This window comes from Semicossyphus pulcher, unplaced genomic scaffold, assembly GCF_022749685.1.
Source record: "Semicossyphus pulcher isolate SPU_LCO1_2020_fin unplaced genomic scaffold, fSemPul1.0.p SCAF_13, whole genome shotgun sequence".
Classification (NCBI taxonomy): Eukaryota; Metazoa; Chordata; class Actinopteri; order Labriformes; family Labridae; genus Semicossyphus; species Semicossyphus pulcher.
This window is the reverse complement of record NW_027211637.1, coordinates 3647172-3672684: the sequence shown is the minus strand read 5'-3', so window position 1 is coordinate 3672684 and position 25513 is coordinate 3647172. Positions and strand designations below refer to the sequence as shown.

General features: G+C 41.9%; 1 protein-coding gene across 4 annotated transcripts in view; it reads right to left on the bottom strand.

The window, feature by feature from the left end:
• LOC138589598 (copine-9-like) overlaps positions 1-25513 on the bottom strand; it is an 84878-nt gene that overhangs the window by 52895 nt on the left and 6470 nt on the right. For all 4 annotated transcript variants that reach the window (XM_069659970.1, XM_069659969.1, XM_069659971.1 and 1 more), the window contains exons 3-4: positions 7756-7802; positions 3110-3213 (exon numbers count right to left, since the gene is read on the bottom strand). In XM_069659970.1, the coding sequence (XP_069516071.1) occupies positions 3110-3213; positions 7756-7802 (151 nt within the window). The remainder of the gene's footprint in view (positions 1-3109; positions 3214-7755; positions 7803-25513) is intronic.

Genomic DNA, 25513 nt, shown 5'->3' with positions numbered 1-25513 from the left:
AAGGAGTGGTTTACAATTTGATATGTGACAATTATATTGCAGTTAATACCAGAGAAGCGATCCGTTTCCCTTGTGTCTTTTGTGCCCCATCTCAATATCCTCTGATTATGACACAATGAGCAGACTTTTCACAGGATTCTCAGCAATGTACTTTTCAAGCCGCAACCTCTGGGGCTGATAATGAAGGCATCGCTCAAGTGCCAAAAACTGCAGTTCCTCGACTGGCAACTTGAGACTGGCTCCAAAAGTGAGTCGATCCCCACTAGGCTCCATGTTTACAGCAGAAGTAAGCATGTTTGAAGCCTGGTACAAAACATGGTTTTGGTCTCTATAGCTCATTTATCTACTCATGACAACTGATTTGTTTGTATCATAGACTGTATAAATAATACATGTAGTCTCAGTGACGTCACCCATTGCTTTCTGAAGAAGCGTTTTGAAGCCTGAATTGCGCCGGCGCTGGCGGTCGCCACACCGGAAATGCAAGAGGTCGGCAAAAAGGTGCAGTGCAAACGTGCTGAAGCCTATGGGTGAGGTCTGTGGGCGGGCCGCATGAAACAACCAGCACCGGCTATAAAGCTCAATGCTCCTCAGCATAGCTAGTGGTTATTAGCCACAGACTGTTTAAATAATGAATGAGCTACTTTCCCAGGAGGAGATTCTGTTTGTGATGGTGACCGCTGCAGGTGTTTAGTTATCAGTGTAAAGAAGTAGCAGACTCGCTTGCCCAGTGACATAGCAGCAACTCGACACTTAACGGGAAGCGTAAAATAATTGATCTTCTCATCACTACGGTCCGCTGTAATCTCTCCGGGGAAAAGCCAACAACTCCTGACTCCTATTTACTGGCGGACGATTAAATAAATGTTTGATGAACACTGAACAGGCTAACAAGCAGCTAAAGCGAGCACAGTATACCTGCTACTAAAAATATATCAATATAATTATACTCGCATTTAACTCTCCAAAAAGCTGGAGCACAGACTTCTTGCACGGCCAAAGTTCCATAAATCCCACAGAGAGATTATTTGTCCTCTAAAGGCTCCGACAACACAAACAGGTGAAGTTAAGTTCAGTGATTGTGTGTCTGTGTTGACATCTAGCAGACAGCCAGCAGGATCCATCTGTCAATTAAGTGACCCTGCCCCAATAAGTGTGTTACAAAAAAATTCACCCCCCGTACAGTTATCTTGAACAATAAAATTTGCTATTTATAACAATAACATGCTGTAATGTTATTTCTTGTTTTCTGGAGCCTCAAGTGGCCACTCGAGGAACTGCATTTTTTTTGCACTTCCGCATTTGCTTCATTTTTGAACACCAGAGGTTGCCGCTTGGTTTTTATATACCTCACTTGTTTAAATTATATTGTGTGGTGTGGTCGCTTTAAATGACAGGTTGGAGCTGCTAGCTGTGGTGCGTGAGAATCTAGTATTAATGTATTTCAATGTTAGCTTTAGTTAGCAGCTAAGGGTGTCAATATACCTGGTTGTTTGTATCCTACCCGCGGAGAAGACGGTGTGTCTTAGCAGCAAACTCTTTTAGCTTCCATAGCTTGATAAGTTAACACCAGCAGTCAGCTACCACCACAAAGAGAATCTCATTCTGTGCAAAATACAACGGTTAACTTGCTCATCCGCCAGCTAAAGAATTCGCCACTCGTAGCAACTGTGTAGCTTTGATAACTTGGCATTTGCTAACCTACACTGTTTAATGAACCCTTGCCCATAACCACTAATGCACTCATATCATAGGATGGCACTCCCACTGTTAGAAAGCTAGGTAGGTTGCTATATAAACTGAGATGAAGGCTAGAAATGCAAGCTAAAGTAGCGTGTAGCTCCTTAGGCTATAATCTATGTCAAATAATGGTGCAGGTGGCTGAAAGAACCGACTTTACAGCTGCTCTGAGCTGCACCCCAGAGACACGGAGAACATTGGAAATAGCTGCAGGCTTTTTTTAATTTATCTAAATCAGATTGAAAGTTTGAAAATTGGTAAACGATTCCTTAAAACCGCCTCACAGAAAGGAATATCTCAAAGCATTAATCCCCGCAGCCTCTCGCCACCTCAGTATGTGGGTTGTTTCACAAAAAGCTTATTATTTGGGGATTGAACATTGGCAATGACCTTGCAAAGCAGGAGGGATGCTCCGAGGGTGGAAATATGCATAACACCACCATAATAGCATCATCACAAACAATGGTCCTGTTCCATTTTCATGTTCACATTGTGTACAAGCTTCTGTCCTACACACCCCGCTGAGTAATAAAAGCACATTTCTGAGCCTTGATTAAAGCTACTGAGGCATGTAAGGGATCTTCCCCAGCATTGATTAAGGAGAGCAGGTAGGTGAGCTGAGCAGAATAGCCAAGTGGGTAAATAGACACTAATTCAATCAGAGGGGCTATCAAATGGGCCTGGAGAGGGTCCGTTTTTTTCTTTTAAACCTCTTCCATGATTGGACATCTAATTCAAGCAGTGATTGGCCTGTTCATTAATCCCAATCGGACAATATAATCAATTTACCAAGACCCCCAGGGAGAGAAATCACATGGCTTGGTTACAAAGCTCGACGATTTTCATTTATAGCCTCTGTGAGGAGTTTTTTGTTGGTTATGAAACAGCGTGAAATTCATTCTGATGACTCTACATGACCTACAAAAGCAAACGAGACCATCAGCGACAAGATTGGTTATTTCTATATAGTTGATTTTAATGCCTGAAACAGCTGGGGGGGGGGGGGGGTAGGTATCAGATGATGTGATTAACTGCATGCTGCCTTTGTTTACACTTTCCATGGCAAAAATTTGAAGTGTGATACATACGACTGTTACAGAAAGCAGGAGATTTTTTGTTAAAATCCACCACTTAAGCAGGTAGAGGACAAAATCAGCAGAAAGATAAGAGATAAAATCAAGAGTTACAACCGGAGCCAACCGTGGACGTCACACATGCAACACTGTCTGGATATCTGGGAAGTGTGCTCCCGCAATTACCTTTTTATCACCAAAGGTGCGAAACTGAGATCTTTGAGAATACATCTTTAAGAATTAAATTCATTGGATTTAGTGAGAAAAAGTGAGTGAAATACTGTCAGGATACTCACACATCAAACCTTAGATTCTGTTTCTCTTCAAAGAAGAAGTCGAGGACAAACTTCCTGACGAAATCTGGATTGCGAGTGTTATCGATTACCTCCGTCCTGCCAAACTACAAACACAGAGAGAAAAAGGTAACTGGTGGAAATAGCAGCATTGATTCATGAGTAAATATATCATAGTAATAATTAAGAACAATACACCAGAGAAAGAAGGTCCGAAAATTCATGAGATTCGGCAGCAGTTCATAATACCATAATAACATTTGACACAGGATTAGAATCTATAAATACGAATCTCCTTTGCATAACTTTTACTACACTGCACCACACTGAGCTTCACTGTGCTGTGTGCTAAATCTCACATCCCCAGAGAAATCATTCCGCTACATTAGAGCCAGCCCTCCAGCCTGCGAGCCCACAGAGCCCCGGTCCCAGCCTCCCACCTGGGCCAGGCCGTCTCTCCATCTCCCCGACAATCAGAGCAGTAATCCCCCCGGTGGACTGCCAGCCTCGCCTTCCGAGCCCGGCCCGACAGCACCGTGTAATGAGCTATTGATCTTGGCACTGCCTCACCTCAGCCTCAATACCGCTACTCATGTCTTTAGTGCCCAGTGCACATAATCCGTGCTATCAACTGCGTCCCCAGCCTATCCATTACCAAGGCCTCGCAGGGCAGCCTATTGGTCCTGAGAACCTACCTGTCTTATTGATCCAAAGGGAAAATCCCATGATATTTCCTTGTAGTGTTTCTATTTTGAGGGTTGGGGGCCCTTGGTTTAAAACCTCACTCAGGGGTGATTGGTTAATAAGACCTGGGGCATTGTGGGTGAAGGTTGGGGAATTGCTTTGTTATAGGGGAGATGTTTTTCTTGTCCTTGAGAAGACAGGACACTTGGCAAGACAGTTATTGGTTTCATCTTTGGGTATCTACGTTGGAATTTGAAATGGCTCCATTAAAATACCATGTTTTTTCTTTTAAGGTTGATTTATTGTTCTTCAGGAAACCTCTGAGAAGAAATGCAATGCTATTTATCACAACAGTGGTGCCCAAGAGAGGGGTTGCTGCTTTACAACTGTGCCGCCAAAGAGAACGAAACTAAAATCTTTGAGATTATATCTTTAAAGTTCTGAATTTCAGATGTTGCTTCTGGAAAACAACAAACGAATCAGCATTAAAACACACAATCTAAAATTTTTATAGTACTGACTATGCAGTATGGCCTGTTTCAGATTATAATTAGACGGATTGTACAGTTTGATGCAATATGTGTAACAATGTAATTTTAACCAGAGGGTCAGTGTGGCCTCACAGAAATATGTAAATGACCAGGACTCCTTAACGCTGCATTACATAGTAGTAGCTCGTAATGTGTTAAAATGTTGTGTCTGCACCACTGAATCAATGCCAAGCCAACGTAGGACACACAAATCCTCCTGAGAGTCTGTTGAAGTCGTATGGTCTCGGGGTTGCGGTTGTGGGTGACAGATGGATCACACATAACAAAGAGTCGGTCTAGACCTGCTCTTTTTGTAAAGTGTCTTGAGATAACTCTGGTTATGATTTGGCGCTATACAAATAAAATTTGATTGATTGATTGATTGACAGGACTTTGAACCTGGAGACCTGGTTATGAAAAAGACTGAAAATAAGTCTCATGCCTCTTTCTGAGCTAGAAAAGCAAACAAGACCATCAGCGACAAGATCGATTATTTCTTTATAGTTATTTTTAATGCCTGTTACCACTGCCAGAGGGAAGTGTCAGGCGAGGCAGTCAATTTGTGCTGCCAAATCAGCCTTTTTCTATATTTTATACGGCAAAGATTCACAGCGAGTGATACGTGTGAATGTTAAAAGAAAGCAGGATAAGATTTCTTACACATGTGCAGGACAAGATCACCAAAGAGATAAGAGGCACCACTTTGTCAACAGGGGGCGCTAAAGCCAACACAAACAGAAAGTTCCTTAAAGGAGCTTTAATATACAGTATAGTGTATATATATATATATTCTTTTAAAGATAATGTTTTTGCATTTGCCTATTTTTTGTTAGGACAGGGAAGATATACAGGAGATGTGGGGAGGAGAGAGGACGGACGCCATGCACCAAAGGGCCGAGGTTTTAAATCAAACCAGCGACCGTGGTGAAGACTTTGCCTCTGTATATGAGGCTTCTGCTCTATCAACTAAGCTAAACCAGCACCCCGATGTAAGAACTTTTTTGCCGAATGTTCGATATGATTAGTTCAGTCACGTACGTAAAATAAAGTAATGAACGTACTAAATAAACTGACATAAGTACACATTTTTACACAATATTTGTGTAGTTAGAAGTTTTAGTGTCTAACAAACTGCAAACCCAGTGTTCTTGTTCTTCCATGCACTTTGGCCTTGTTCACCACAACATGATGAAGGAAAGCACGAAGACAGTGTTATTTGTAGTTCTCCATGAGTATCTTGATGGTTTGTAGGAGCCTCTAAGTGGTCATAATAGCCCAAAGTAAAAAAATACACTTTTAATCAGAAATCTATTTAAAGTGAACGGGCATTAAAGAAGCAGAAAATAACCCCACACAGACAACTAAAAACAGACACACTCCACAATGATGGTCGGGAGGCAGAATCTTGTTAGACCTTCGGGATTTAACAGGATAAAACTAATTCCACTTTTGTGCTTGCTGATAAGGAATGCAATTGCACTATTTTCCTTCATTTCCACTACCATCCATCATTAGTTGAATTATTAAAATATACATCTAGAATGGCCAAAATGCACAACATTATGTTAACAGGAAAACAAAGGATTTGTCAGGTTTCCATTTAAACTCAAATTTCTGCTCCTGGTGTCGATATGTGTTCGGCTGACAGCGACATGTTTACTCTCCTGATTGCGGTGCAGTTCATGCTGCGTTTTTGATTAAGCCCTGCCACATGGAATGAGAAGGTGTGAGGTGTCTTGGAGAGAGGGGATCAGCAGAGACAAAGCCCTCACTGACACATTAGTGTTGACTTTGCATTTGTAAATGGGTAAATACACGGCTGGGAACAGAATGTCATAGGCAAATTAGATGAGGTAAAAAAAGGGTGAGAGATAACATGGAAATGTGTCTGTGTGCCGGAGAGACATGCTGAAAAAAAGGGAGGAAGGGAGGGAATTCAAACTGACAGTAATGAATGGAAGGTCACATGACCCAACCTTAAAAAAGAGTGACAGGGGGCGAGACAGCAAGACGACAAGGGGAGCAGACGGTGCATATTTGATGAGGCCGGAAAAGTAATCTCCCTGCTTTTTCTCCCGGCCGTTCGCCAGGCTGTGATTCTTTTTGTCCAACATCGGAAATATTGAGATTCATTTTCTTCATTCATTAAACAGCTCCCAGGTGTTTGCACGGAGTGGCCTCAAGATTTATCTTAATAAATCCCTGCAAGCCCTGACTGAACGTTTCTAGCGAGGTAAACTAGCGAGGAAGGATAATATTGATTACATTCCTAAATGATACACACATACTGCACGTGGCTAAAATGTTTTCACTCAGTGGCCCTGCATGGGCTTACGACAATCTAGGTGCCCCTTTTGGGTCATTTTTGCACATGAAGGGCTGAGTGGGCATGTTAGCAAATTAAATATGCAATTTCAAGTTAGACTTTCCAATTTAAGCAGCAAAGTTAGCTGTTAGGAATGAGGAACATACAGTGAGACTTTTAAAACAGGAGGAACATTTAAATTTTTATGGGTTTTGGACTCGACAATAAGTAACACATGGTGAGTTGGAAAATGCTCAGTTTTTTAATGTTTAATGCTTAATGTCGTCACTGTTTTTGTCACGTCCATCTTTTTGAAGGAATGCCACCTCATTCGTGACGCGTCACCATGGAGATAACGACGCACAGCCTGACGTTACGAGCCAAAAACTCTGTTGAACCCGTCTACATGTCTCTGCAGAAAGAGTCTTCACCTGGGCAGGGTTTTACAAAAATATCCGTTTTCAGCGTTTGTGTGGACGAAAGGTCAAAACGTAGAGAAAAAGCTACGTTTACGCGTGGACCCATGTACGTGTGGACCTGGCCTATAATCCTAGATTTTCACTGTGTATGGTTTTCTTTGTTAAACGTTTTTTGGGGCTTTTATTTTGAAAGCGGGTTTAGCTTACCTGCTGCCAAACCGGAATTAAAATGCCCGTCATAATACAGTTACGGTGTGCGTATGAGTGTTTCTCTCTGTCTTGCTTGTTTTATACTGCCCTGACGGTCTGTTCTGTGGAATTGTGTTTCAGTAAAAAGCAGAAGATAAAAGTTTCACAAACCATCAGTCACGAGAGTCTGATCACTGCTCTCGCTGGGGATGCTACACCTATAAAGAGAGTAAACCTTGACTATTGATTGTGCACAGGGACACTGGTCTTGTTGCTCCTGTTTGTTATATTAAATCAATCAGCGTGCCCCCTCTGCTGAGCGGTAACTCTTGCTCTTCATACTCTGAGTCACTTCAACACATCAGTGTCGAAACATTACACTATATGGGTACAGACACATTTTGAAGCTTAGAGCCTCTGACGAAGCTACTGTACTGGACGAGTTAGGAAGAACATGTTGTTATAGTCACTGCATTCCTGTAATACACAAATGAGCAAATACATAAATATTGCTGAACTTACCTCCCTCCATTCTTTGGTTCCAACACCCTGCAAATACAACACGACCACTGGCAGTGACGGAGGAGGAGGAGGAGGAGAAGCCGGAGAGCGAGCGAGATGAAAAGAAGAAGAAAGAGAAGAAGTTATTCAGCTCTGTTGGTACGTCTGATGGGTTTTACATGTTGGCACCTGCAGCACAGATATCAAAACACTCGGGTAACTAAATCAATGTGACCCACATTTATTTTCATTAGAGTGGGCTAAGCTAGAAGCAAAGTCAATAACTCCTTAATGAAAGCCATTACACCATTCTGAGACTGAGATACTCGGGACAATTAAGGGATTTCATGTTCTTTTAATCTATAAAGTCTATAATCACCTTAAATGAGGCTAAACATTTAAATCCACATCATTGACTTCCCTGCAGATCTGTTGTCACAACCTTCAGCCGGGTCTTATTATTTATATTCACAATAGCAAATAGCAGAATTGCTGTATGAGGCAATGTTCTAAGAACCAAATGAAACATAGACACCATATGCCTGTGTCCACAAAACAGGAGAAATATAGAAATCAGGAGAACACAACTGAAACATTCTCTGAGATTATGAATCTTAAATTAGGAGAACAAACTGGAAGTTCAGGCGGCGACGGATTCGATTATCAGAATTTGCTAAGACAGGTTATGTTGGTCTTTGCAGCTTTCCTGGAGATAAGAGAAGAAAAGTGTAGAACAACACTTATGGAACAAATACATCTTAACTGAACTAAAAAGACCCAAGGCTGCGTTCTCGCCGCTTCACTCCTGAGGCTTTGTTACATTTAGTTGATCACAGCTGCTTAAAGAGCTCACAGGTGCTGCTGGTTGTAAGCACAGACTAAAATCCAATGCTGTGCCTACAATTTGCCCACAAGGAGTCTAAACGTACTGGGATCGGGAGTGAAGTCTGTTGTACCATAATGGGAGGAGAGATGCAGTTGTTCAATGCGCTAATCTGTTTCTTATTGTGCTCAGACAGCAGGTTCATCCACTCAGGTCAAATCAAACATCAACCTTACGCCCCATTCAAATGTTTTTTGCTTGTGTTTTGACTTTGACCCTGTCCAAGAGGAAGACTTGATTTTTACTTGCCTAAACTTTTTGACTATAGTTTGTCTCCTGAAAAAACAAGCGGCAACCAATGCGGAAGTGCAAAAAACATCAGTTCCTCGAGTGACCACTTGAGGCTCCAGAAATCAAGAAGTAACATTACGGCAGATGGGAAAATTTTTACAGCAGAAATAAACATGTTTTTAAGACCTGTTATTTTACGTTTCCCGTATGTGTCGTTCCCTCGCCGCTATCTCACCGGGTGAGCGAGCATCGAGTCCGCTACTTTTTAGTATGAACAATTGACACCTGCAGTCGGTCACCGCCACAAAGAGAATCTCCTCCTGGGAAAGTTAAACCAGCTCATCCACGAGCTGATGGATCAGCCACAGACACAGACTGCTTGGCTTCGATAACTTAGGCTCCTGTAAACCAACATGGCGGCGGCCATATTTCAGCTTCATTTACGCTGTCGAGAAACCAATGGGTGATGTCACAGTGGCTACGTTCATTATTTATACAGTCTGAGCAAAAAACACACAGACGTGTTTGTTACAAATCTCTGCAAACCAAATCCAAAGGTCAAAACAACTCAAGGTCAGCCAGCTCGAGCATCTGTTCCTCTCAGACGAAGAACTCATCAAAGAGAGTCCGCCACAGTGCAGTCGATCTGATACAAGTCCGTGTATTGTGTTTTTTTTGCAATGAACAACACAATCTCACAAATGTGTTGGCATGGCTACAGAATGTTAAAACAAAAGTAGCCTCACTGAGTGTGATGTCCACAGCCCCACAGTAAAAGGCTGTCTTATGCCTGGGCCATGATAAAAGATTTTTTAAATCTTAACAGATGTTGAAAATGTGACAGAGCCCACATATAACCATAGATTTGCTCCTGTAGTGTGTGGAGAAGCAACAATATGACCCAAACAGCACACCACACACTAAGAGACTCATTCACCAACAACCAGAGTCCGACTCACAGCTGGAAATCTCACAAAACTTTCGCGGTCAAACGAGACTTTAGAGTAAGCAAACATGGCGTACGACGGGCAGGAAGAATTGGTGGGGATAGTTTTTAGGACTTTTTCTTAAAATTCAGGAAGAAAAAAGAACAAACTGTGGATGAAGTGGTGGAGACGGCGTGAACATGGGCTGCACGTGTTACTTTATGCTCCCCGTTTGCTTTTGTCGCCATGGCTGCGCTTCCTTCTTCGGTCAGCTAGCTTCCCCATGTTTCGTTCCACATGACAATCCACAGACTGCATTCTCGGCTGTCATTGGGGTTCCCCCCCCAACAGAATAATGGATCGTAATTATTTCATTTATATTTATGATTTGAAATCGGTGCGGCCACGATGGCCCTCCGAGCAGATCGGAGGGAGTAAAATCACTCTTAACATCCCTCACACCACAGGAACATCTGGAGAGATCATCTTTACAACCATCAAACAATCAGGACTTTGCTTACGATTGTCGGAAGGGGGGAATCAGGCCCAAAATCGGCCCGATTATCTTGTAGTGTGTACCCCGCTTTACACACACATCATAATCACGTTGTTCCTTTCATTTGCAGTCACTTAGCATCAAATAAAACACATTCAGATTGCTTGGTTTAGAATTAGTTTCGTAGCACTCTGAATAGTACATTCATTGGTTCTTTATTAAGTAAACACTAAATTCACATGTCTTTGTCATTGCTTCAATTAAGTTATACTAATTAATTTCTCTTTTCTTTTGCGTTACCTGGCTGCTGGGTCTCCTTCCTGGCATTGCCAAAAGATGTGTCTGAGGTCTGGCTTCATGGACCATACAAAGTGCTCTGACAGGATGGGGGTGGATTACACTTTAATGAAGTTGTATGTTGTCATCCCCTGCGTGTATAGTCTTTTTTGACTATAGTCTCAAGTTTTGTTAGCGAGTATAAATGCCCCCTCAGTTCTGATTTTGTTGGTATTATTTTTCAGTAGTTATGTTGTGATGACCTCTTTTAAAAGGCGCTGTAACCTTTAATTTGCCTGATTAAGTTATTTCGCTTTTGTCAAACTCCTAGTTTTCAATAACAAGTCAGATATTTTAATTTAAACCTTTGTGCCTTTGTGCTTTGACTGCTTGGTCCACGACACTGAGTTAACCTAAATCAAAGTGTGGGGCCCTGAGCTTTTATTACTGCTTCAATATTTATAAAACCCTGCTGGTGGTTTTGCTTTGAAAAGCATTAATATGCAATAAGGCAGAGGGAGGCCAATTATAAGCCAAACATGTATCTTGTTGTATTCGGTTAGACATGCAGTACGTCCAGGCATTAGAAAACAAACAACACTTATTAGACGCCCTTATTGGATGTATTCATAATTGGCCAAGTGTTGCTGTTTGTGTCTAGGCGGGCGCCGTCAGCCTCTGTAAAGTTTGGACATTAGCTCTAATGAACTTCAGACTGTCTCGACTGACAGACAATTAAAACCACATTTTCCCTCCTAATGAGCAATTAACAGAGGGGAGATAACAGAGAAAGGGCAGCAGGCAGCAAACCTGTTGGGCATTGCGTCTTTGGATAAAACAATCTTTTCTTTGTCAGACTGTTAACCATACAGCGCTACTTACAAGGACTTTTTAATCTGGGTATAAGACGTTAAGCAGCATGTACATGTCGTATAAGCCTCTAATTATATCACAGAAAAGAGGGCAGCAAAGGCAAACAAACTCCAGGGATTACATCAGTTTGTATCAAAGTCATACCCCGATGCATTGTCTATCCAAAACTAAAATAATGACGTGCAAGAAGCACAGCGTCTGTTTCTGTATGTGAGATAAAAGTCAGAGGATTTTAATGTATCCCCAAGGTTGCAGAGTATCAGCGACACAGAACGACAGTGGGCCTAGACTCATCTGCGTGGAGGTTATATCAGTGTCCGAAGACCCTGGCTGATTGCCTGCTTTATGGAAAGTGACTAAGGAAGGAAGGAGCTCATCTGGGAAGCCACCGAGCGACTATATCATGAGATAAAAGGCAATTCTTTTACACTCAGAACCCCTACTGCAGTTACAACTCCTGACAGCTGCAGGACGGCTACCTCAGGTGACTCCCAACATGAATGAATCAGAGCGCAAATGGTGTAATGCTCTCTCTGGGATCCACAGATTAACAGTACGGAGTAAAGAGAGAGCTGCAGAGACACTGAAAAAGGACTCCAGCAAACAGGAGTGAAAAACATTTTGAGAAGCAGTGGTCACATTTTTGTTGTGTTAGAAATTTTGCTACTTCCAGACATATTTTAATGGAGATTATATTTGCTATAAGTATATTTGCTGCCTTCAACAGCCCTTTCTCCCTCTGTGTGATGAGATGTGCATGTGTTTAAGGACTTGATCTGTAGGTTGAGTCACTTTCCAGCTGAATTGGTGCTAACACACTTTTTTGTGTGCGTGCATTCATTGTGGCAACTTATCCTCCGATATCTCAGATAATTTTTGCACCCAACTTGTCTACGACTGTTCAGTGGTTTCTCAGCCAAGGTCTTCAATACTGACCCTTTCAATCAATGAATCAACCTTTATTTACACTCAAGAAATCACTGAGGGGTAACCCTCATTCACAATGACATCAAGTCAATTACAGAAGCAATTAAAAGACAGACAACAAAGCATTTGTCACGATGCTTTGGCATCTCAATGAAGACGCACAAGGTCTCGTATGATCAGCGTCAGTTTCAAGCTAATCTCTATTTACAGATTCTACATAAAAGCGTAGAACATGTAGGCAGGGACGGGGATTTTTTGTCCGGAATGTGTTCTGGTTTCCATTTGTCATCTTCATCTGATGACGATTTAGCTTCTTATTAATCTCTGTAAACAGACATCTGCATGCTAACAGCTAACAACCTGTTCTAGATCTAAAATTCAACTTGGGAACAAATTTGTCATGTTAAGGTAGTTTTCTCCTCCTCTTGAGGACAGACCTGATAAAGCTTCATGTTGACTTGTTCCTAATCTGCATCATGATGTTGTTATTTCAGCAAACTGAAGAGCCGTTAATTAAAGTCGATCACAAGAAAATCTGTTTCTGTTTCAGCTTCATCCCGCTGGACTGTAAACAATGCTGCGTACGGAGAAGGAAGTTTGGGCTGGAAGTCCTTCACGCTCACCGCTGGTTAAACCGGACATGCCCGACATGTTCACTGTTGTCCCCAGAGGCAGACGATAGCTGATGGGTTCCAAAAATGGTTTCAACCTAATATAGTGTCTGGTTTCTTTCTTTTTTAACATGTAGTTAATGTGAAACCATCCGTTTGACCTTGTTGTGGGTTGAATAACTCAAAATTTTTTTCTTGTTTCACAAGGAACACAAACCCCGTTTACCTGGGTACAAATACTGCCTCATTCGATGAATCCATTGGCCCTGAAAGCCATCATTCTATGTCTACATCGGCTGTCTGTCGCCCTCCACCACTTACCAACTTGGACAAGATATTTCTCCCATGTCATCACACTTCCCACAAGCTTGACAGCGACAGCAGTTGCCTGAAAAGAGGGCAATTGCACTTCATTTAAGACTTGGGAATGGGCTGTAATGTCTAGCATTACAAGGGACTCCAGCCTCCCTCTGCCCTGGTAACACCTCCGAATTGACTCAAGATTATGTGGGTTATACAGAAATATAGTGCTTCAGTACTTTTCAGGACAAAGGTGCAAGCACAGTAAGAGACATTTCAGTCCCCTCAGTATTAATATTCCCATCAGTATGTTGAGTGTAATTGAAAATGCCAGAGTCAAGCTCATTCTGCTAATGCCAAGTGACCTGTGAGAAGGTTTTTCTGACCGGGGATTTCTTGCTGCCTGCCTCTTGGATTTACGCTGCAGGAAAATATAATCAGAGAGTATGCAGACGTCGACAGGATGCAACAGGCTTACTTACAGGCTGAGGGCACAAGCTGCTCACTGCGATGTGAGACAGGGAGGTAGGAACGTGAGGCGGTGGGGGTGGAGCTGGGAAGAGAGGACTGACGGAGGACAAAACTGAATATTAAAGGCAAGGTCAGGAGGGAAGGAGGTATAAGAATTTTTTTAAAAGTTTGGTTGGACGAAGGACACGGAGATAGATGACGTCAGGGGGGCATGGATGAAGAGGAGGTAAGGTGTAGAATAAAAGAGAGGCAATCTGAGTCCGACACAGTCCGGTGGTGGCAGATTACAGCCGGAGAAGATGGGGAAGGTTTAAAGGGTTTTTCTGTCAGAAATCCGTCACTGATACACCTCTCACACGGCAATTTAGGCGAGGCATGGTGGGCATACAACCCTGATAATCTCTTGATCTGCGGCCAAGACAGGGATGAGGCAAAAGAGCACCGATCCTTGGGAGGCCAATCCTTGAACCTCAGTGGAGGAGCTCTGACGAAGCTGCTCAGCTGGAAGCCAACACAGGGACATACCCTGCAACAGGCAAGGGTTCTTTCTGTGAGAATCCAGGCTTCTCAGGAGGAGGCTACGTCACAAAGAGAGCACCCCATCCACCGTGACTGAGATGGCATGGATTGCCCCTCATTCTCAAAATCAAGCTCTGTTAAAGTGGTGATGTTTCTTTGTCTAAAAGAATGAAGTTAATTCTTAAACCTGCAGTAAGTGATGCAGTTTCTTTCTTTACTTATCATGAAGGAACAGAGAGACGTAAGCATTTATTTGTCTCTGTGGAGGAATCTAAGTCCAATATTCACAGTCCTTTTTTGTCACGTCAGAAGGTTAGAGGTCGAGTTTCAAGCCGGAAAACATTCAAATTCAAGTGGGGGTAGGCGATTAGCCTAGCTTAGCATAAAGAATGGAAGGAGCTTGCCTGGCTCTCTCTAAAGCACCTTTAAAGGTCATTAACACACTCGGGATACGTTTACACTGCTTTCATTTTAATATGCAGAACTTTGGCTGCATTTACGCCAAGCATCCACACTTCTCCAGCGTTTCAGAGTCCCCTTAAAATTCAGACCTTAATTCAGCAGCTTAATTTTTATCCAGTTGAGCTTTAAAGTGTATGGGCAGAAACAGAGACCTTTGTAAACCATGTTGCAAACACGCGACCTTTCTTAAACCGTCACGCCCTTATCACATGACCCTTTCCCATCACAAAACAAACCTCGATCTCATCCCGACTCGCAGCCGTTAACTCAACATGAATAATTAACTAAAGGCGCTGCAGAGCTTGTTGTGCATGCCAGCTGCTGTTGAGTAGTTATATTCTGCATTGTCAAGCTAATATTGGAACGATACCCATGGTCCAACAGCTTTATGAGCCCAACATGGAGCACCTTTGTTTATGATGAGAGAACCTGTACCTGTACTGCGTTTACACCGACATGGCCATGCCTTGTGTAACAGAATGATCACGTGATATATGTGTTTGTGTTAGTATGGATCGAGATCAGCTGTGGAACTGTGCTGACACACTCGTCTGGATCAGCCTCAGCCTTGTCTCTTTAATCTGTACACAATAAGAAATGTAAATTGACTGTTTGCAGTTTTATTCACAGTTTTGTGTTGCGACAATTTCTTGTAACAACTTCCAGTCTGTACTCGACCGGGAGCTCCATTTCCGTGTTTATTACACGTACGTGATAAATGCAAACAAATCCCATTAAACAAGCAAACTGCAACACTAGATTTTACTTTAGGAATTAAAATAATTTATTTATTGATCAGTATTTGGTTGTTTGTAAATGGGGGTATCCAGCATTAAAGGAGAAGTTTGGTATTTTTAAACCTGGGCTCTACTTTTACAAATTTGGGTGTCGAAATGACTCCAAACTTTTGGAATCGGTCCAGTAGATGTCCTCCGCCGTAGCTGCGATATGGCCGCAATGGCTGCAACATAAACCCCTGGGGCAACTGCGCCCGATTAAAGTACGTCCACTAAAAGTGCTTGTTTTTGCCGCTGACAGGCTTTCAGAGTGAGACTTCTCCTTGAGCGAGACTTCTGTTTCCTGTTACACAAAAAGGATCTTACTCTTTACAAAAAGGACGATCTTTGTAGGGATCATTTCCGTAATGTTGTCGGAGTAACAATCTGAGCCTGTCAGTGGCAAAAACAAGCACCTTGTGGACATACTTTGATCCGGCGCAATTGCCCCAGGGGATTATGTTGCAGCCATTGCAGCTGTATCGCGGCTACGGCGGAGCAACTGGACCAACTCCAAAAGTTTTTTGTTCCTAAGAGTCATTTTGATTGTAAAATAGAGCCCGGGTTTTAAATTACCAATCTTCTCCTTTCAAGCTAAAACAAGGGGTTACATTGTTATTTAAAACGTACCTTTGCTCAAAATAATGCTTAAGCTCAACATTTAACAGCAAAATGTTTCATATCTTTGCCACCTGTATACGATCCACTTCCTGACCTAAAATAGATTTCTGTTTTGTTTTAAAAATTCCCTTTCTAAATAAATGCATGGCCATTAAATGCCACAGGTGTGGGATGGACGGCAGTGAACGTCTGAAGCAGCAGGAGCTGCTGGCTCTTTCCTCAGATCTCATCAGGAGGCCAGGGGGGTAATTAGAAACCAGTGACCTTTATTTGGATGCTATGACTCAGGCCCTGCCTTTATTCTCCTCCATCACTGAGTCTTTATTCAATTTCAATTGACCTGCTCATGGTAGTGGAACTTGTCGACATAATAAGTATGCAATGGATGAAGAAAAATGTAATATAATTAAATTCTTTGCCTTCCATCATTTCTTTCATCTGTTGTCTTAAGTGCCCTGAAAGCAGCTCCGCCGACTGTTAACAGCACTTTTCACAAAGTGCTGGAAAAGTAATAAAAAAGGAAAATAACAGGATTCTAAATCATGCAAAAAGCTGCATTAATCATATACGTTATATAGCAGAGCCTAATCTGTCAGATGAGTCATTTTCAGATGAGGCACTAAACAGATTTTTAGAACAAACTCTCGACACTAAAACTGCACCTGCAGAGCTATAACAAAACATTCACTCCTACCTGCAAGTGAGTCACAATCCTTAAGCACATACAACAAAAGGGATGCACAGGAAACACCACAATGTGTATGAAAATGTAATAAGCATGACTCACTAACTTGGCGATGAGAAAATTGATTTGATACACATAATTGTGTTTAATTTGGAATACTCCTGGACCAGTGGGCAGCCGTCTCTCCTACAGATTTAAACAGAGTGAAACACCCATGCATGTGGATGGAAACTGTCAGCACTCCACCGGCAAATGGTGTTACATAAGAGAAGTGGGATGTTTCATATGGGAGACTGATAGATAGGTGTTTAGATGGTGCTGGATAGAAATAAAAGAGCCACATAAATCATGAGAGTAGTGTGTAGCTTCAGGAGCTTCACAGGAAAGATTTCCTCAAGTTTTCTCTTTCAACAAAAGTAAAATGTGCGTAGACAGGTGCGTAGGAGAAGACGGAGCGGGTCCAAAGGTGCGAAAAGACTCATACATACTTTCTAATTTGCATTCAAATGTTTATTTGCGACATTTCTGTGGTAGACATTCATTAGGCAGATGGTTTGTGACAACGAGAAGCCGAGCAGTGGCTGAAAGTCTGCACTCAAACACATTTCCTACATGCAAAAAGTACATCAATTTGCTACTGTATAAATGTAAGTTTCCAAAACTCATACACAGCGCTAGAAATGTGAAACATTCTTCAATTAATAAGTAGATTAGTATATAAATGAATGCTTAAAGCCACAATTAGAGGCCTTACAAATAATGTTCCCTGATATAATGTTAGATTTGTATGTGATCCTGCAGGGACACATGTAAGTAGCAAGCGAAAGACAGCATCAATTAAAGAAATGTAATTAGGTGCATATTTACAGCATCTCCATAAAGATGGTCTCCATCGTTACACAACTTGTCTGATGATCTAGCACCGGAACATTGTGAAGAAATGCATGAATGCAGTGTTCACAGTGTGCTGAGTCTGTTGCATGTTCTCTCTTCAACTTCCAATGTTTTGATGAGCCAGTGTCATCTGTGATTTTCTTACTACTATGCAACTGAAATGATATCGATGTAAAGCCGGAAATTACGCTTTTTGAAGTCCAGAAGGGCCACTTCACTGACAGAAAAGCTTTGCCAACCACAAAGCCGTACAGTTATAGCTGTTGGAATGAAAGCAGAATCTCATGAATTCCATTATTTCCATCTGGGTCCAAAAGAATGTATCATACAGATGAATTTGTCCCTGACCAAATGCAAGAACTTCTTTTTCCTTCCAGCCTATAATCTCTTCACAGATTTCACTTCGTCTTATTACCGCAGTTCAAATGGAGAGGAATTTTACCCGCTCGGGGAAATGCATGAGGGCTGTTTGCATCTCTCCAAGGGCAACGTCAATGTGGTTGAGGTCACACATGCCTGGAATATGTTAAAGCCCCGTCAGGAGTGGACTGAATAAGACTGTGCAAATGGTCGGCATGAGCATCCAGCTAACAAACAACAAGGCAGAGCGTCGTGTATAAAGAGCTGTGTGTTATAAATGAAACATCCCTCATTTAAAAAACTGACACCTACTCTAAGACTGTGACTGACAGCACAAATTAGTACACAGGGTGCATGAATACATGCCAAACAGGGTTACATAACGTCCACAAAATATGATTGTAATATCAACTGGAGATGGATTGTAAGGATTATTACAGCACATGTTGATGTCTAGATCACAATCCCAAACGGGCCTGAGATGACCCGCAAGGACCATTAGACAAAAACAGGCCCCCATTGGATACTCTTCATACGTCAATCCCTGAAAAAGTACAATTATTTCTAATAAGAACACTTTAAATGGGACAAGAGAAATAAAAAGCCTATATCACTGATTACTTTTATTGTACTACATACTGTATGTGGGAAATCTTGGCTCCTAAATCTCTCTCGTGCTATTGGCTAGTAAATCCAAGGAGCCAATCACAGTCCGTCTTGGGTATAAAATGGCTGAAGAGCTGCAATCCATGGCCTCTTTTGCTGCCTACTTACATCCGAGTATGAGCTATTTTTCATTTGTATATTAATTCTTTTGTAGACACCAGGGCTCGTCCAGAGTGTCTAATGAGAGAACTGTTGTTGTCTGTGACTGATCAACAATGTCCGACCGACAAAACTATAAAGAATGCAATGGTCAGTAAGGGGCTTCGTAATAAAATGAGATGCATCGTATTCTGAATCAAGGTTTGTAAATTGGACTAGCATATAGCCTTCAAAAAACCAGACAGAAAGGTAGCTCCTTTTTATTGGCATGGAAAGTAAAGCATGATTTATTCCGAGAATAACAGTCACGCTTCGCTTCAAGCTTCTCAATAGATCAGCAATATGTACGTAAATAAAAAACTGTTTTGCATCCATATAACCAGGTATTTCTGCAAAGGCAACCTTTCAGTGGATTTACACTCCAACATTAAATTGCTGAAAACATATTAATCTGGAGCCAATCTTTATTTTATCTTAGCCAAGCAATAAGCAATCACTGAAATGCAATATAAATATCACGCACCGCCTGAACTATTGAGAAAGCAATCGTATAAATCCCAGTGTGATCAGCACAGAAATGTGTTTTTACTTGAATGTCATCAGCCAGGATTGGTAGAAAACAGAGAACAAAATTGGTCCCAAAAGGGAGCCCTGTGGGACACCGCTGTCTCAAGTAAATCTGATTTGTGTCCCTGTACCTAAACACACAAACACAGTTTGATCTACCAAATAATTCCAAAACTAATTAACAGCTTCAGGACCGAAACAAGTATCCAAAGTTTGTTTCAGCAGCAATTTGTTGTCCACTGACTCAAACGCCTTCGATGGATGCACTTATAAGGCAGCTCAAAGCTGTTTTCTGTCCAAGGCACCAATGAGATCGTTTGTCACAAACGTAGCGGCAGTTCTGGTGCTGCGGCAAGCTCAGATTGAAAAAGTGCTCAGAATATTTTCATCAGATCAGAAGTATGTTATCTATAAATTTACCTGGGAATCAAAGATCTCATTTGGTCTCCACTCCTGAGGGAAATATCCAGCTCCTTTTCACAAAATGATGTGCAGCTGTAACCAGCGAGTCATCGACTGTGTCTGTAGGTTGTGGGTGGTGTAGGTTTAGTGTCAGCTTTTGGAGGGGGGGATGAAGTCAGAGGTCCATCAATCACAAACTTGTGAATCACAAACTGGTGTCATAGAGAACTGATCATTTGTGACAAATACTGTTGGAAATGAAAGGCTTGTTTTAGTGACACTGTCACTGAATAGGATTTTTTTTTTAAACTAAAAATGGATGTAGAGGATGTAGGAACACTTCTTTCAGCCCTGAACAGCGACTGCAGTCTTTCTTCAGGTCTCAACAACCTCTGTGAATCAACTCGGCAGGCTCCATGCCTTCGAGGCAAAACCCAGGGCACATCATTTACTGCTGCTCATAAACCGTAATTGTAGTGAGGGTTGTTGTGAGTTGTGTGTTGTAGGTAAATATATCAAAATGCCGGTATTTGTCACCTCCTACTGCATGGCTGGATTTCAGTCTTTGAAAAATGTTAAATAAAAAATAAAAGGCAAACGGCCTGTATGAAAAGTGAGGAAAAAATGGAATCGATTTAATAGTTATAAAAGAATACGGAAAGTAAATAGAAGTGGAAACTTTCCTCCGCACAAAGGGAAAGCTCTGAAATGGAAATACGTGATCTCATATAGGTTTATCCTCAGCCCTCTGTGCTTCATATTATTCATGTCCATTAAAACATCAATAACAAATCACTCTTTTCAAGCCAGCTTTCAAGTTCTCCACTTCAAACAGGCGCACGTTGATTGCAAAGGTATACATCCTCCGTGTGGGCGGATACTAAGAGGCTTCAGGTAATTTGATTGTTGAGTAAGAGAAACTCAAATTTAATTTACACAATGACCGGGCATCGTGATACAACATCCGCAAGGACAAACTCTGAGTCATCGACATATTAGAAGGAGATGTGCTTCAGAAACCTGCTTTGGTATATTGGCACACTCTTGTACCAAGCCACAACACACAAACGACACCAGCACGCGCACACACAAACTTTCCGCTCAAGGGCTGATGACTAAAACTCTGAAGAGGGAAACACAGGAGAAAAACACCACTTCACATCCCAGTTTTGAATTCTAGAGGACAATTTGACGACAATCTCAGGTGTAAGAAACAAAGCAGAGATTCAATACCGCTCTGATAAAGACAGTCGATATCACTGACAGCATCTCTGGGTATCATAAAGTTTCATCGGATAACAAGTAACATCAAAGTGTTGCAGCCTTTGGTGATCTTTCTATATTTGTACGACCCAAATGTAAAACCATGTTCTACCACGTTTGATGTCTGTGTATCTGACAGTGATCACCGACTTTGATCCCTGACAACCTCACAAGATAATAAACACTTTTATGATCATAGCCTCACGGGTGTTTGGACTCTTTCTTTCTCTCCCTGTTGGTCTTATTGTAGAAGGCTTGAGCTTGGGAACAGAGTAAGGTGAATGAAACGCAAATGTGTAGATATTTATATGGAGATCTTTAAGTCTAAAGGCAGTCTGAACAAAGTCACAAGTCGCCAACACTCTAATCTTCCCATCTATAACGTGAAAGGACTATCAGCCTCATTAAACTGGAACCTACCACATGCTCAGGTAAGGGAAGGGTTTACAACACAGATACCGACATTAATAAAAAATGTCTTCTGCTGGGTGCATCAACGTAAACAGATTATTTTCTAGAGATTTGACCTTTGTCACATAATTGACTGCCGACGCTCAGTGCTAAGAAGACCTAATGATGCAGACCAATGACTGTATGTAAAGATGGATGACGCGTCTGAAGCCAGAACAGCCCCCGCGATGGGCGCTGCCATCCTGCGCTGGTGGTGTAATTTGGAGCCAAAGCTGCGCAGTAGAAATCGGAGGGTGAAGCCGCCGTAGCCATTTTGGCTAACTCAAGACACACTTTACTTACTGAAAACAAACGGCAAGGATCCCGCACTCCAGCGTGTTTAACAGCAGAACAGCTTCTTGTGTTGGTCTGAAGCTAACGTTCACAGATATGGAAACTTCAATGAATGTAGTGATTGTTTTAGTTACGTTTCCTCTCACCGATCCTCCTCTAATCTGCTACTCGGGAACAGATCGGCTGCAGGAGCCGGATTTGTCAACAGAGCTGTCAATCATCATTTTGACAGCATCAAATAACTAATTAAAAATAAACTTGAATGAACACTTGGACATAAATCAGCATGATAAGAACTAACTATAATGACAGAAACCATGTTTGAGAAAAATGTATTTGACGTGTATTTTGATTTTATAGTTTGACTCATGTCCCATCTGTTTACATGGAGGAGGCGGGCTTTATGACCTATACTGCAGCCAGTCAGCAGGGGGCGATAGAGAGGGTTTGGCTTCACTTTTAGGGAGCTGTCATGTCGTCCAACTTTTAATACAGTCTACGACGCAGACCTGTTTTCACCGTCACTGATCGAGCAGATGATGAGCTCTGTCCTCACAAGCAGAGCAAAACCAGGAAAGATCAAAACATGAATCATAAAATCAATCAGTTGAATCTTTGCGTTTGTTGTGTTCAGCTGCATCATTGTAACAGAGCAAAGCAGAAGCAGCAGCACGGCAGACAGTAAACTTTACATAACGAGTTTCAAAATGACCCTTCAGTGTTAAAGTTCCCGGTGTTTAGTGGGAGCTAAAGCTGTTTCATATTTATGTCCGTCTCTTTTGAAGCTTTCGGCGGGACTTCAGGGGATTCGAGCGACATGAGACTCATGTTGGATGAAATCAGGAGTTGGGAGTGGTGCAGAACTGAAAATAAAAAAGCCCAATCAAGTTTACCTGACCCATGGGTTTGTTCAATTAAGATTTAACTCCTGCATTTTTAATAACATCATCCCTTTGCAGCACCCGATTGGAGAATTAGCACCAAACAGCTGTTTATCTCAATCTGCCTAACTTTTTATATTTGCGTAAAAGTAGTCGAAATTTAGGTTAATTAATAATTCACATTTTCTTATCTTTGATTTGATTAACTTTCAAATGTGTTCTTTATTAATTTTCTGTCACCTTGTTAATTGATTAACCAATAAATCCTTCATTAAAAAGCACATCTGTGGTGCGTTCAGGTGACCTAACATCAGTCACAGTTATCGAATTATGAAATTTGTCATCTATCATAACTTGACGCGTGTTTAGCAATTTGGGCCCTGTAATGGACCTGGACAGCTTGGCCTGACGTGCGTGTTGATGGATGCCCTGCTATACTTTATAAATAGTCCCACCTGCCAGCTTGTAAACCGACTGTAATGAGGAAAGACACGTCCTAAAAGCCTCTCAAAAATAGATCTTATTGATAGAGTGACAGCCACCGACTCCTTTGGGCCTCTGTGATACATGGAACAATCCTTCCGCACAGGTGAATGCGATGGAACATGTTCGTAGGTGTTGTGTTTCTTCCATCCTGTCTTCTGCTGTTGGCTGGTAAATCCAGGGACCTTTAGCCGAACACAGTCCACTCGGGTATAAATGGGCTGAAGAGCTGCACTTGTGGACCTCTTTACCACTTTCGCTGCCTACTTACTCTCCGAGTACGAGCTATTTGTCAGGACCTTTATTTTTATACTAATTCTTCTGTATGTTGAGGATGATATCAGGAAGGTTTTGCTGTTAAAATTTTAGTTACTTTTACCCATTGAGGGGGTTTAACGACTACCTCTCCTGGTCGTAACGTTCCTGTGAAATCACTATATGTATCATTTACACAACCAGCAGTCTACAGTGATTCCTGTCATACAAGCAGTTCTAATTAAATCTGCATAATTTCATTAATTCATTTACATGAAGTGGAAAAGGAGTGACTGATTGAGTGGGTCAATTTCATCTCTGTTTTTGGTTCCCACACTGGTGACGTCTTCCTTCCTGTCGTTAACTGCAGCTCATGGTCTTTGCTTCCATGTTGCTTTTCTGTTTTGACAGTCGTAAAGACTTAACACCAAACAGCAGGGAGCATCTGTGACCATCATTATATCAACTGATGCCAAACCTTTACTAGATTGTGTTCCAGAATAATGCATAAAAGTTAAATGCTCTTGTATCTTATGACCATCACCGTTCTGAATGTTATAGCGTCTCTATGGATCATGCACTTTGCTTGGATTTTAGCCTTTTGGTCATTTAAACTTTGACTGATAGCAGTTCACGGATAGCAGTACGGACCAACCATGGAATTGGGACTGGCAGCTGGAGAGGTGCTTGTTCCTTTCCTGGGCACTGTCAAGGTGTCCTTGAGCAAGGCACCGAGTCCCCCAAGTGCTCTGGTGCACATGTCCATGTGCAGCCCCCGCACTCTGGCATCTCTCCATCAGTGCATGTCCAAAGAATCCTGTTTGTGCATGTCTGTACTTCGGCCTATGTGTGTTTAGCATGTTGGAAAAATTGCTTCTCCCCTCTGGGATTGATACGTTTAAAAAATCTCAGATTGAAAAGGAGTACTATCAGGACACTATGTGAACACAGGTGTAGATCACTATTAAAGCCGAGTCTCTGTTATGCTCTATTGGTCACCTTTTACTTTGACTTCCCAGTCAGCGCTCACAATAACATGTGGGTCCCCAAACATTTGCAAGTGTGTGCACCTGTGGCAGATAACATTACCAACAGTGTCATTGTACATGATGCAATGCAGAAGCAACAGCTAGCAGGGTGTAAACTTTACAACGTCAACAAATGACCACAACACTTACTGTGATGTAAAGCTTCATATTGAACATTTTTTAATGCAATGCAAATGTTTGTCTGAAAACAATCTTAGTTCTTGTGTGTGTGTGCAAGAAAGAGGCTGAGATCAGGGTTTGTTGCGCTGCATTGGCCAAGTACTGCCATGTCATCTTCTAGTTATGATATCCCTTAAAGTTGTTTGCAGACGCTTCAGCAACTGCTGCAATGCTGCATTAAACAATATTAGTTTCCCCATCATTAGTGCGCACATGGCTGCACCACATCTATACTACTTAGCATAATAACTCATTTAAACCTTTGGGGAGAAATGAAGCAAGATGAATCGTCTCATAGTTAAGGAACATTTGTATCCTCTCCTCCCTCCCGTGCACAATTCACTTAACTTTTAATAATGCAACTGCTGTACCTATCTACCACACACCAATTAGACTGAACAAATGTTTGTATTATTGCCGCACACCTGAGCAGCAGATGTATGCACGCAGTTCCTACCCGACTTCAAATGTATGGTTTGTATCCTAACGTTCTCTTACTTTTATGGTTTTATGTCTTTCTACTTATTTAACTTTTGCTTCTGTTTATCAGAAAAGATTTTCACAGAGTCAAACTGGTTTAAGCTGCACACACACATGCACACACACACACACACGCACGCACACACACACACACACACGCACAAAGCTCTGAATCTCTCCTCTTGCCTGTACTGTCCATGTTACCTGAGTCCTTTCTTTGCTAATCCAGCTGTGCATTTAGCAACAGGCACCTTCCTGCGCTGCTCACCACATCTGCTGCTGTATTGACTGAAAGAGAGGCTCATGCACCACTTCTGCCTGTCTGTACTGATTGCTGCCCAGTCGCTCCTCCGGCTGCCCTCACATCTGTGTGCCAGTCTCACACATTATCATTGGAGCCTCAGCAGCAGCCCGGGTGAG